Genomic DNA, 13,973 nt, shown 5'->3' on the forward strand with positions numbered 1-13,973 from the left:
GGGGTGAGGGAAGAAAAAATGGCGACAGCCACGACGGATGGGGACAGAAAGGGCAACTCCCCCAAGGCCAGCCCCATCGCACTCCGCTCCTCCCATCCATCTAACCCGATTTCAAAGGCTGTCGTTCCTATTTAAATGCTCCGGTTCCTATCCCAATTCAAGGGAAAAACGTAGGTTCGACCCTAGTACTTTTTTAACGCGCGTTAAATGACGAAAACTCGATTCAAAATTTTATACCGCTCTACGATTCGATTTGTAGTGGGGACGATTGCGGGTTGCTCTAGAACCATTCTAGGTTTAAATCAGATCCTAATAGGAACGCGACTCCTAGGATTCGATTCAGAACGCGGGGTTTCACCTAGTGAGAACATCCTCTTTCTCTGCTTTCCCGGCTGCTCTCAATCCTGCTTTCCCAGCTGGCCTGTTATCATTCTACCATGGTTTTCCGCAGCACATATGCAGCTCTGATATGGCATTTAGTATTCATCTCTAACACAGACCTGTATTGTACTTTAGGTGGAATCAAAATTAAATTAGTTGGTTTTAAATTTCAGTTAAATAAATGGGACAAGTTAGTCATAAGCCACTGGGTCTCAATGGGACTCAGCCTCAACTAACTTTGTCTCTGTTCTTTTAAAGTGGAGTTAATTGAAATGACAACCTGAAAAATATAGAATGGAATGGCATATAGAAAGCATGCAGCATCTAATTATGACTAACTGGAAATTACTGATATCAACTAGTTTTAAAGACATTCTTTTTTAAAAGGTTGTATTCTAAAAATATCATGAAAAGAACTACACAATATCAGCCCAGTCCAAATTCCAGTTGTCATGGTGGCCAACCAGATGCAAAGTCAACAAACAGAACAAGAGCAACCTCCTGCTCCTGCTCTGCAGCAACTCCTATTAACTCCAGTACTGGAGACACCATATAGCCCCATTATAAGCAGTAGTGATTGATATTTCAGGGACCAGACAGAAATTGGTCCAGGGGCATGGGGCTCAGAGCTCCCACACTGGAGAAGGGTTTCTTTGGTCTTTTAGCCTCAGTGGGAGTTGGGTTCTCCAGTGGTGCTTGAGTTTGACATCTGTTCTGCCAGCACCACAAATTCCTCAGCCTCTTAAGTTTATCTCCAGCCACTACTGGCCTCTGGGTTCGTGACAGTAAGAGCTACCTCACTTTATATTAGCACAAACAACAGTTTTCAATATGGCAATTCAGTGCTACATTTACCTAGTGCAGTGTAGTGGTTGGAGTAGTGTCAGACTTGGATTCGAGAGATCCAGTTTCAAGTCCTTAGTCATGAAACTTACTGGGTAATCTTTCTCTCTGGAGTTTATCTCATGGCTTAAAAACTCAACTTACCCCTGCCACGTTGAAGTCTTTTTCTGGATAAAGTCGGGTATTATATGTAAAATGCCACTGCTGCGGCCACCCAGCTGAATCCCAGCTAACTTCCGGCTAGAAGCTGCGCTCAGCCAGCCTCTTTTCAAAACCGGGAAGCTTCCAACTTTGCAAACCAGCCATCTGAGTGCAGCTTCTATTAAACAGTGCAGAGGTCCCCTGCAAATTATTTGAAAGATGAATTGCTGTTTTTGGAAATTTCCTGGATAGGCAACACACCCACCCACCTTCTGGCCTGAAAAGCAGGAGCCTGGGCAGTCTGTAGGAGCCAAGGACTAAAAAGAAAAAGAAGAACTGGAGGAGTGGTGGGAGGATATGCTATCCCAAACACCACATTTGCTCAATCCTTCTGGGGAACTAGTAGAAATCTAGTTCAGGTTGTTCTGTATTGCTTAAAAAGAGCAATACTCTTTACAGAGTTTATCAGTACGCTGTTCTATCAAATCTTCCCTTTTGCCTTTTTAATTGATATGTTTTAAGTAGTTTTAATTCTATGGATAGTTTATCACATTTTAACAATACCTTTTATATATTTTTAGCTGTATGTTTTTTTAAAAAATCTGTATTTGTTTTAATTTTTTAAACTGCTTTTAATCCCTGTTTAAGGAGAAAGGCAGGATTATTGTTGTTTTTAATCATATTTATTTCTATCATGCCTTTCCCCAAATTTGGGACTCCAAGCAGCTTACAACAAATAAAAAAAACATATTGTTAAAAGACCACACGATACAAAGGTTGAAATGAGATTAAGCAATAAAAAATTAAAATCTGATTAAAACATATATCATTAAGCATGCATACACAAACACACTAGCACAGCAATTAGTAAGATCTAGCACATTATTTTGATCCAAAGGGCCTCATAGAATCAAATGCGTGTCTAAACAGAAAAATCTTTACTTGTCTGGGAAAAGAAAGTTGGGAGGGTGCCAGTTTAAATTATCTGGGAAGGGAATCCCAGAGCTTGGGGTCAGCCACTGAGAAGGCCTCTTCCATCTTCCCACCAGAGATACCTGTGAGGGTGCTGGGACAGAAAGAGCCTCCACAGCAGATCTCAAAGCATGGGCTGCTTCATAAGGGAGAGTACAATCCTTCAAATAACCTGGACATGAGCCTCATAGGGGTTAACAGGTCAAAACCAGCACTCTGAATTGTGCCCAGAAATGACCTGGCAGCCAGTGCTGCTGTTTCAACAAGGGAGTTGCATGTTCCCTGTAGCCAGTCCCAATCAGCAATCTGGCTATGGCTCTTTGGACCTGTTGAAGTTTCTGAATGCATCAAAGGCAAGGATCTAACCTACACATAGTGGCTCTCATTTTTCCAAGAATCCCATTCACATCCTCAAGTTACACAAACTGTAAAATATCCGTTGCAACAAGCAGGGGGCAAAGTCACATCCATTGGATCTTTATTACAGCATCCAAGTCAGAGAGGATCTGAGCAATTATATCAGCAAAGCGCCATGTAAGTTGTTTGCAGCAGGTTGTCAGGTGGTCTGGATTTTCTTGGGTGTAAAAAACCCCTGAGCACTCAGAACAGCTTTGTTGTTATAATAGTATAACAACAGACTGTAATAATAGTAACAACAACATATTTTCCAAATATATACATCTGAAATATAATTGAGTTTCTCATTCCTATAAAGCTTTGACAAGTTCTTCTATATCCCATATAGGAAAAATGACATATATGTCTGTACGTCTAAGAACACATTTTAAAAACTGAATTTGTAGACATACTTTTTGTTTGAAGTTGTAATCCTATGCATACTCACTTAAAAGTCACTGACGTGACCACTGACATGCATTGGACTTTGCGGTATAAAAACACACTTTGAATTGTGGTATCACAAAGTACAGACTTTGGAAACTTGGGCGTTGGCATTTCATCCAAAATCTGGAAAGGACATTGGGGCAGAAGTCCAGGATGCTGCTCAGCAGAATGAGCCAGAGAGCCTCCAAAGGCAACAGTGTGGCTATACCACATTTTGGAGTAATATACAGATTGCCATAGGGGCTCTGTTGTTATACATAATGAAGAAAATTATGTTCAGAATCACTAAATGACTAAATTGACCCACCTACCAAAATTCACATGGGCCAAAGTTACCAAAATGCTCAGTTATCACACTGCTAGAAGGGTGGGAAGTATCCCATTCTGCCATTTGGGATCGACCCACCCCACTCCAAGACTATGGACCACCTCTGGATACCATACAGTCAACCCTCAGTATCCATGGATTCAAGCTTGAATATATATATTTTTTTAATCCAAAAAGCAAACCTTGATTTTGCCATATTATATAAGGGACACCATTTTGCTATGCCTTTGCATTTAATAAAACTTGAGCATCCACAGATTTTGGTATTCATAGGGGTCCTGGAACCAAACCCAGTGGATGCCAAGAGCCCACTGTATTTCATTTTTGCTCCCAATGGTATTACCTCATAAAGTTGAAAATTCTTCAAAGTTTGCAAGGGACTCTTTCAAGCAAACTTTGACCCAATATGAAATACAATGTTAAAACAACAACACCCAGCCCTTCTCTATCTGTGCCTTAGCTTTGTCACCAGGGGGTTAGTTGCTGGGCTATTGTGCTGCAAGATACAGTTTCTTCCACCAGTGAGGAAAAAATGACAGGGGTTCCCTGTTGAGCTTCTGCTTTGTGTGTTTGTGTGTGTGCCTTCAAATCACCTGGCTATCAAGCTATGCCGACCCAGTGAATTTCATAGGGTTTTCTTAAGCAGGGAATACTCAGAGGTGGTTTTGCCACTTCCTTTCCCTGAAATGTAGCCGACAGGATCATAGAATCATAGAATAGAGTTGGAAGAGACTGCACGGGCCATCCAGTCCAACCCCCTGCCATGCAGGAACTCACAATCAAAGCATCCCCGACAGATGGCCATCCAGCCTCTATTTAAAGACCTCCAAAGGAAGACTCTACCACTCTACGAGGAAGGAGTGTGTTCCACTGTCAAACAGCCCTCACTGTCAGGAAGTTCCTCCTAATGTTGAAGTGGAATCTCTTTTCCTGGAGCTTGCATGCATTGTTCCGGGTCCTAGTCTCTGGAGCAGCAGAAAACAAGCTTGCTCCCTCCTCAATATGACACCCCTTGTATTTAAACAGGGCTATCATATCACCTCTTAACCTTCTTTTCTCCAAGCTAAACATCCCCAGCTTCCTAAGTAGTTCCACATAGGACATGGTTTCCAGACCCTTCACCATTTTAGTTGCCCTCCTTTGGATGTGCTCCAGTTTCTCAATGTCCTTTTTGAATTGTGGTGCCCAGAACTGGACACAATATTCCAGGTGGGGCCTGACCAAAGCAGAATACAGTGGTGCTATTACTTCTCTTGATATAGACACTATACTTTTATTGATGCAGCCTAAAATTGCATTGGCCTTTTTAGCTGCTGCGTCGCATGGTTGACTCATGTTCAACTTGGGTCTACTTGGACTCCCAGATCCCTTTCACATGTAGTCTCATTCAGCCAGGTGTCACCCAACCAGCCTTCTTGAATTGTAGAGCCCAGAACTTTTCTTTCTTCAGTTCAGAGAGGCTCAGAAATGAAGATTTCTAATTCATTTCTGCAGGATTTAAAGATAGCCCTTTGTTTGTGTGTATGTGTGTGCCTTCAAGCTGCCTGTTGACTTATGGTAGGCCAATGGATTTAATAGAGTTTTCTTTGGCAAGAAATACTCAGGCAGTTTGCCAGTTTCTTCCTGTGAAATATAGCCTATACCTCACTTGGTGGTCTCCCATCCAAGTAATAACCAGGGCTGGCCCTGCATAGTTTGCAGGATGAGACAAGATCTGGTGCCTTTAGGGCAGGGGTTGGCAACCTACGGCCCGTGGGCCGCATGCGGCCCGCCGAGCCATTGGGACCAGCCCCTGGTTGGTCCTGCTGCCGATTGCCGCTGCCAAAGGCCCCGCGGGGGCTCTTTGGCTCTCGCCGAAGTGCGTGGGGCCTTTGGCGGCAGGCAAGGGGGGGCAAAGGCCCCGCGCACAGGCGTGCAGGGCCTTGGCCTCTCGCGCACGGCACACGGGGAGAGGAGGGGGAGGAAGAGCAGGAGGGGAGGGCGGAGGAAGGGGAGGAAGAGGAGGTGGAGGAGGGAGGAAGAAGAGAAGAGGAGCAGCAGGAGGAGGATGGCGATGTGATATTGAATGAGCCAGCTTCAGAGGCACGGCCAATGTAGTTGCTGTGATTTTACAAACTCATGCGCAGTGAAGAAAAACCACAGTCCCTGACCCATACACACTTCTGAGAAGTACACTTGGTGCAGAACTGTGAAACCACTTGACATGTTCAAATATGCATAGCCATTGAACCCATGTTCGTGTGAAACCCAAAGAGTTTGGTTATGCATAAGCCTCTGAAATATGCAAGAGATTGCCATCTTAAGTACCATTGTTCAATGCCCAAATGTGCTGTTTGGAATGGGGGGGGGGGGGTTGGCAAGAAAGGGAAGTCCATTTCTGCCATCTGTCTAGGAAAATGCCCAAATGTCCTCCATTTTGATCATGCCTAGAAACATACATTTTATAACATTTTTTTAAAATCATCAATTTTTTTTGTGCATGTCCTCCATTTTTAAAAAATGTTTCCTACATTTGAAAATGTTGTCCTATAGTATTTAATTATTTATTTTTTGGCATCACCCCCCCCCCCGGTTGTCTGGGGGACACCAACTTGGCCCCTGGCTCAAAAAGGTTGCCTACCCCTGCTTTAGGGCATTTAGGCCCCTTTTCATTATCAGTTCTGTAAGGCGTTTATAAGAATCCAGTGGGAGGAGAGCAACAGGAAGGGAGCAACTGACTACAGGGCCTGGTATTCCTTGGTGGTCTCCCATCCAAGTTCTAACCAGAGCTGACCATGCATAGTTGCCAAGGTCAGACTGAAACTGGGAGCTTAGGGTGTGTAGGCCCACTTTCCTCAACAATCCAGGGGAAAAGGAAGGGAGCAATGAGTGTTGTTTGTGGCACCAATCTGCCGTGGTTCCCAAAGCTCTGGCCTTTAAACCAGCTCCCAGAATCCCCGACTATTGGCCAGACTGGCTGAGTGGGGCTTCTGGGAGTGGAGGTCCAAAAGACTCAGCAGACCAAACTTTGGGAACCACTGCTAGGATAGGTAGGGCCCCTTTCTTCCTGGACTAGAAGGCTTTTGCTAGAACCCAGAGGCAAATTGAAAGAAAGAAATTGGCAGCATGAGCATTCATAGACTTCAGTCTACTTCCTCAGATGCATTTGGAGGAAGCAGATAGAATGTTGCATCTGAGGAAGTAGAGGAGCACTCCTGCTGCCACTTTCTTTCTTTCAGTTAGTCTCAAAGGTGCTACAAGATCTCTATGTATGGATTCTGTAACACGGCTAGATCTTGGAGGGAGGGGGAGAGGGGAACCAACAGGGATCGGGCTTCTAAGTTACCTGCCGTGGTTCCCACCCTCAGCTCCCAGAGGCCCCCCCAGCCCCCTTGGGCGACAGCCAGGCATTCTGGGGGACGACTTCAGCTCCCAGAAGCCCTGGCTGTTGGCCGAGGGGGGCTTCTGGGGCTGGGATTACAACTGGTCTGTAGAACCTGGCTGAGGGGGGCTTCTGGCTCTGATGAAGAAGCCCGTGGAGCTACGAAAGCTTGCGACCAGTCTATGGTGCCTTGGCTTGGCCAATACAAGGTGCCACTGATGGATGTTTGGACTGGTTTAGTGGCCACCACCGGCTCCCCTGCCTGCCTCCCGACTCCCCCCCCCCCCGGCCAGCAGCTCCAGCTGCTGAATCCCCGGCTGCTGGCCATCCGGGCTGAGGGGGGCTTGGTCTGGGAGGGGAGGAAGGCCAAAGGTCTTGAGGTAGGAGCCAGAGGGAGCCATCCCAAGCGAGCCCCCGGAAGCCCCGACCATGGGCCTGCCTGCCTGCCTGCCTGCGGGGCCCGGGGGGGCCTCTCTACTCACGTCTGCATCGGAGGCGCTTCTTGGCGACGCCCCAGATGAAGTCCCCGCAGAGGTCGCACCAGGCGGGCTGGCTGTGGGCGCAGGGCCGGAAGAGGTGGCCCTGGCCGGGCTGCTGGGTGAGGAGGCGGGGGTCCCGGTGGGCGCCCAGCAGCCGGGAAGGGATCCGCAGGGCGTTGGCCCGCTCCAGGCGAGGGGTCCGGGTCAAGTCCAGGGGCCTCTCCCTGCCCAGAGGGCTCAGCTCGATCAGCTCCATCCGAGGGGGCGGCCCTCCCTCAGGGGACCCCGGCACCCATCGCCCCCTGCCTGACTCCCTGGCCAGGAGCCCCCCAGGCGGCAAGGCCTCCTCCTCCTCTGGGCTACTTTCTCAGGAAGACAAAAGTGACCAAAACAGCCAAAGAGTTGTAGCCACAACGCCTAAAAGGAGGAGGAGGAGGAGGAGAAGAAAGAGATCTGGGCACTATTCCCCCTCTCCTCCAGGCTTCTTCAACTCTCTTTCCATCCCCTTCCTCTTCTCCTCCTCCTCTTTCTTCTTCTTCTTCTCTTGGAAGCCGAGGAAGAGGCTCCCTTGAGCCAGAGGGACCGCTTCCCAACTTTCCTGGGTGTTAAAAAGAGCCCTCAAAGCGGGGGAGCCAAGGGCAAGGGCCGGGACTTGCTCGCCATCAGGCTGGGCTTCCCTCAAGTTTCGGGGCGGGAAACCTTGGGCCAGTCTCCCTCCCTCCCTCCCTCTGTCTCTGGCCCTAGTCTGTCCCTGAGGAGGAGGAGGAGGAGGGGAGGAGGGAGGGCGGATGGAAGGAAGGCCCTCGCCCCAAGAAGGCGGCGGCAGCAGCAGCAGCAGCCCTCGAGAAAGAGCCGCCCGACTCGCAAGAAGAAGAAGAAGAGCTCCAGGAAGGGGGGAAGGGGGGGCAGGCGTCCTCCTTTTGCAGGACAGGCCCTCCATCCCGGCCTCCTCCTTCTGCCCAGGAGGGACCCCCAAATGTCCTCCCGTTTAAGAAACAGCCTGGATTTCCATTTCTAGGAAGGGGTTCAGCTTTTTCAGTCACGTCCCTCCGGGTGTAATGTTATTGGCTCTTTTCTTTTACTCCATGTTCCCTTGTATTGAAAACCACTTCTAGTGTTTGCCCAACACAAATAAGCCCTGCATGCCTACATGCAGTAATAATAGCTGTTTTTTTCACAACAACAACAAAATACTATCCTGAAATTATTATTTTTATCCTATAGTGTTTTTGTACTGGTCTCAGTCTTGATATATAGTTTTTTTGAGGGTTTTTTATGGCTGTGTGGCTGCATTCTAGAACAGTTTTGTCCTGATGTTTTCATGCCAGCATTCTCTGAAGATGCCCAGCCACAGATGCTGGCAAAATGTCAAGAAAAAACTCTCCTAGAATATGCCACATAGCCCCCAAAAACACCACCCAAAAAATGGATGCCGGCTGTGAAAGTCTTTGACTTGCCCCCCCCCCCCCAAAGTTGGTGATTGTTAAATAGAAATAGAGAATCTTGATATGTTGGTTGCTTTTACATCCATGTATTGTAAAGATTTATAGGTTATCTGTTTTGTTGCCTTGTGTTCTTGGCAGCCAATTATATGCCTTTTGTTCCTTGTAATTAAAGATTATATCTTACAGGAATCAGATAACAGCTGTATTGTACAAATGTTTACTTCACATTCTTCTTGGAGGTACTGAACTCCTGTATGGATTTTGGGGTCACAGTTCAGGAGCTGAACATGCAGCATGTGAGAAAGCAGTGGCTTTTTAAACTATCCCATGTAGCCTATACTAGTGCCTCTCAAACTATCTAATGTGAAGATGAGAATATTTCCCCCCACTATGTCTGGAACTGGGACTGTTGTTATTGTTGTTGTATTGCCATTGTTTACTGGAAACTCACTGTGGACCAGCAAACAAGTGACAGATCAACAGACTGTCAGTGCTCTGTGGACCACCACTTTGAACAGTACTGTTCCATACCTACAAGGCAATAGTAATGTTTGTGGTAAAGTATTCAAATGGAGTATGTAGTTTTACTGATAGTTTAGGCACGTATGGACAATATGTGGGGCATATATTATCATGTGTCTATGAGTTGGCCAATAAAATAAAACCCCTGTTGCTGAGACTTTGAGGTATCTAATGTTACGACACAAAATGAAAGAAAGATTTAAACATCTTTGAACCCAACATAAGGAACTACTCACTCCCTTTTCTTTCCCCCCTTCATTGCATTTCCTTTCCATGTCCAGTTTTGCAATCAGAGCCCCTTGCTAACTATCGTACCTTACACAAAAGCAGACTCTTGCATGAGGAGGGATTTGTTGCTAAGAAAACCCTGATGCCTGCTCTTCCTCTGCCTGAGTATAAATGCACCTTACCAAGATAGTTATACCATCTCTCTAAAGTTCACACCCTTAAAGTTTAGTATATTTATTATGAATACATAATGTCTAAAATATTGTGTTGTCTACCATATTCAAATACATCCTCCTCTGACATTGGACTGACAACTGAACCCTTTTTTAAAAAGTAAAAACAAAAATTCTAGCCATTTTGATGAAAGTGAGGATGCACCATTTTAAAAGAAGCAATCCTCTCAACACATCCTGGGGCTAAAAGAATAATAAATAAAAATAACCATGCAATGGAGGGAAGAGAAGAAACACAGCCAAATTACTATGAAGATCTATTTCTGACATCACTTCAAATGTAGTCTTTCCTGGCAAATACTTGCTCCCAGGAAATGGCCAAAAATAGAACAATTTCTGTCCTCTTCTATGAATATTTTTAGATGTGTCCACATAGATTCTGTTTACTAAAGAAGTTCAGACTAAGCAAGTGTTAGAGGCCTGCAATGTTCTCTCTGCCTTCTTAACCCCAATCCCAAATGAGAAATAGTTTTAGGAAAATAAATTATTCTCAACAATACAAGTTTCCTAGTAACCATCAGCAACAAATTATTAAGGACTTGAGATGCAGTCAACACTTTTAGTATTAGGGCCTCAGCAAGAACCTGGTCATATTTTTGGTCAGCATGTGGAGATCAATTTAAATGATTTCATCCATCACGAGGCCACTGAGGCCAAGATGTGCGATCATTTCCAGACGGCAGGAAGCCTTTAGTACATTGCTGAACCGGAGGAATGTATGAGAATAAGTTCCTTCCTCTCAGGCTTGGAGAAAGTGAAGACATTCAGCTCTTGCAGTCACATTGGACCTCAGAAGCAGATGCCTGGCAGAAGGGCACCACGCTCATGCAGCCATACTACACTATCATCTTATAGTGCTACTCTGCGAATCTCAGAAGCTCACCATGACCATTGCCTGCTCTTTCTTGGTGCTTCTGATGCTAAGAGCAATATAAATGAATTTGAGTTGCCCCACAAAGTGAGAACACGATACAGTCAAACCCGGGTATCAATAATAACCAAACTTGTGAACCCTTGGCTCTGTCCCAGATTGGATGGCAAACTGATTCTTATCTGATCCATATTTTACTGTTTGCCAACACGTATTGATGTAAGAAAGAAAAAGATGTAGCAGATTCTGAGTGTCTTCTGTATCTTGCTAACTTGATTAAGGAGAGAACTAGACATCCCCACTCTGTATTTCTATGATCAATGTCTTCAGATCTCTGAAGATGCCTCTCCAGGTGTTTTCCCCTCAAGTTCTGAAACCAGACATCAACATAGTTGTTGGAACACATTTTTAGGTGTGAGCCAGTTATCTTCTACCATGGCCTCTTACTTACCCTTCCACTTTTTGTGCAGATTTGGGAACAGACATTTACAATAACAATACAAAGTAGCACCTAAAAGTAAGGTCATATAAGCACTTTAGGATTAATGTGTTAATAGACAAACAAATCCCCCATGGAGAAAAGTCCTTGATGGCCCGCTTTGGGATTTTCATGCCTCAAATGAGAGATGATGAAGATGACTTCAGGAAATCAATGGAAATGATATCTGTATACACCACCATTAATGAAGGCTTAAAAAGAGACCAGACTGTTGTGACTAAGCAAAAGGAAAACATTCTTGAGACAGGATTTTTTAACAAAGACAAAGGATGGAGATTATTTTACGGCAGGCAGTACTGGTGGAAGGAATAAAGATGTTAAACCAAAGCACCATGCCATTGCTTATGGTCCTTTAACTCAGCAGAGTGCAAGCAGCAATAGCACCACACTCTCTTAAAATCTGGATTCTAAATGATCTGTGAGAGCCATCATTTCAGCGAGTAATATCTAGAGCCTTATCTAACAGCCTGTTTGTTTCTACAGCTGTAAGACAGCAGGCTTTCTTCAGACTAGGCAAACTGTTTTACATTTACTCAGCCTCAGCATCAAAGTATTGTCCAGCTACAATTTATCTGGGAAAATATCATACAGATGTACAGTGTATTCAAAAATCACAAAACGTGGCATCTTTATCAGACACCCAACATGCACATTATGCCTGTTCCAAGCTTTCAAAGCTCCATGGACTTCTTCTTCTGGGAAAGGTGTTTAAAAATATACAGGAGAAAGAAAGGGGAAAAGATGTTGTGGTTGTTGCCCTCAGTTCAGAAGGTATGGAAAGGTATACATGTAGGAGGGCCCTCCTCCTCCTGGCCATGTGGGTAAAGGAGAGATTGCAATTGAAATTCCGTAGCAAGACAACACAGCTACTGCCTCTGAAATCCAGTTGTCCCAAATCTACATAAAGATATAATTGTGAGCATAAACAGTACTGGAAAAGATCCTAATGATACTTAGCACAGAAGGAGTTGATTATCCACTAAAACTGTTGCTTTAATGGAGAATCTTTAGTTCTCAAGATGTAGACAAACACTACTTTCAATACACTATGGTACCATCTCCCAACATGGCACAGTCTCCTGTGACCATTGGCCAGGCTGCTAGAACTAATGGGAAGTCATGTTCAACAACATCCAGAAGGCCACATTTTTTCCAATCCAAAGATATAAGCCGTGTTAGTCTATAAAATCAGTATGGAAGAGATCTTGTAGCACCTTTGAGTCCTACATTGTTGAGAGCCAGTGTGGTATTGTGGTTTGAGCCTGGACTAGGACTCAGGAGACCAGGGTTTGAATCCCAGCTCAGCCACAAAAAGCCACTGGGGACCTTGGGCATGCCAAGGCTGACCATGTCAGAGGAGGAAACTTGCCAGAAAAAGCCGTGGTGGGTTGCCTTAGAGTTGCTGTATTCGGAAAGGCATACAACACGTACATATACACCCCTACATTTTTTCTTGAATGTCCTACATTTTGCAGTGCCTATCCTCCTTTGTGGTTATGCCACCTGGTCGCCCTGTCTTCTTGCCACTCTTAGGAGGGAGCCTTAGAATAGAGGGCTCTGCATTCTTGCCAAGGGAATTTACTAAGTGATGGTAAAAATGCTGGCACCCTAAACTTCCCTTGGAGGACAGGTGGGCCCTGCTTGTCTTTGAAGCCATGCGCTCTTCCTTTCTTTCTGTTCTCACTTGACGTCAGCTCTCTGGCCTCTTGAAGCGTTGCGGTTCCCTGCTTCAAAAAACCACCAGCATCACTATAGAAACCAGTTTCAAAGGGGGAGCCAAAGAAGGAAAGAGGCTATGGAGAAACAAGGGGGTGCATTCATTCATTCTCTCCAAAGTGGATACTCAATGAAGAAAAATGCCCAGGCCCTGGGCGGGTTTTTCTGCTCATGGCTAGAACCCCGCATCACTATTTCCTGGGAGGGAGCTTTCTCTCTCTTCTCTCATCCCCAGCATGGCCCATAGGTTCCCCTTTTCCAGGACAATGGCCTCCATTCCAACCTTCTGTCCAGGAGGGACCCCACAATGTCCTCCATTTTGAGCATGCCCTAGGAAGTGTGAATTATATTTCTATGAGTGTTCTGGGCTTTTACTGGACATGTCGCTACACTTGTCTTTTCCGACTGTCCTTCATTTCAGTCTTCTGTCCAGGAGGGATTCCACCTGTCCTCCATTCGAGCAGGATTAAAAAGCATGATTTACATTTCTATTGTTTTTTGGTTTTTCTTTGGCCGTGTCCTCCATTTTTCTTGAAGGGTCCTCCCATGTAGTGCCTTGTCCTCCTTTGCAGTGAGGAGGTCCTCTGTGTTGCCTCCTCTCTGGGGTGACCAGATGTCCTCCTCATCACAAGAGGACAAGGCACTGCAAAATGGAGGACCCTTCCAGAAAAATGGCATTGACAAAACCTAATACAAGCTCAAAACAGTCCTAAAAATGTTAACTGATGCTTCCTCTTTAGTCCTGTTCAAAATGGAGGTCATTGTGGAATTCCTCCCGGACAGAAGGCTGAAATGGAGGACATCTTCTGGAAAAGATAAATGTAGGGAAACAGCCAGAGAAAAGCTTAAAACAGCATAGAAATGGTAAATCCGTGCTTGTTAGTCACGCCCCAAACGGAGGACCTTCAAGAGAAATGGAGGGGCATGGTCAAAGAAAGACCCCAAACACTTCTAAAAAAGAGAGCAATTCCTGCTTCTGAGCCGTGCTCCCAAGGAGGGCCTTCAAGAGAAAGGAGGACATCCTGGCCACATCAAAAACAAAAAACGCTCATCGAGATGTCAGTTTTGTGCTTTTGAGTCATGCCCCAAAGGAGGACTTTCAAAGAGAAAG

The 13,973-nt window shown here is 45.4% G+C and overlaps 2 protein-coding genes across 2 annotated transcripts in view; one reads left to right on the forward strand and one right to left on the reverse strand.

Moving 5' to 3' along the window:
* HYAL3 (hyaluronidase 3) overlaps positions 1–13,973 on the forward strand; it is an 81,953-nt gene that overhangs the window by 12,683 nt on the left and 55,297 nt on the right. The gene's annotated exons all lie outside the window — the stretch shown is intronic.
* LOC121920353 (ras association domain-containing protein 1-like) lies at positions 7,106–8,081 on the reverse strand. The gene is made up of 2 exons (XM_042447486.1): positions 7,352–8,081; positions 7,106–7,218 (listed from the first exon to the last, which is right to left on the reverse strand). The coding sequence occupies exons 1-2, from the start codon at positions 7,602–7,604 to the stop codon at positions 7,106–7,108; spliced, it is 366 nt and encodes a 121-aa protein (XP_042303420.1). The 5' UTR covers positions 7,605–8,081.

Source organism: Sceloporus undulatus, chromosome 2 (genome assembly GCF_019175285.1).
Source record: "Sceloporus undulatus isolate JIND9_A2432 ecotype Alabama chromosome 2, SceUnd_v1.1, whole genome shotgun sequence".
Classification (NCBI taxonomy): Eukaryota; Metazoa; Chordata; class Lepidosauria; order Squamata; family Phrynosomatidae; genus Sceloporus; species Sceloporus undulatus.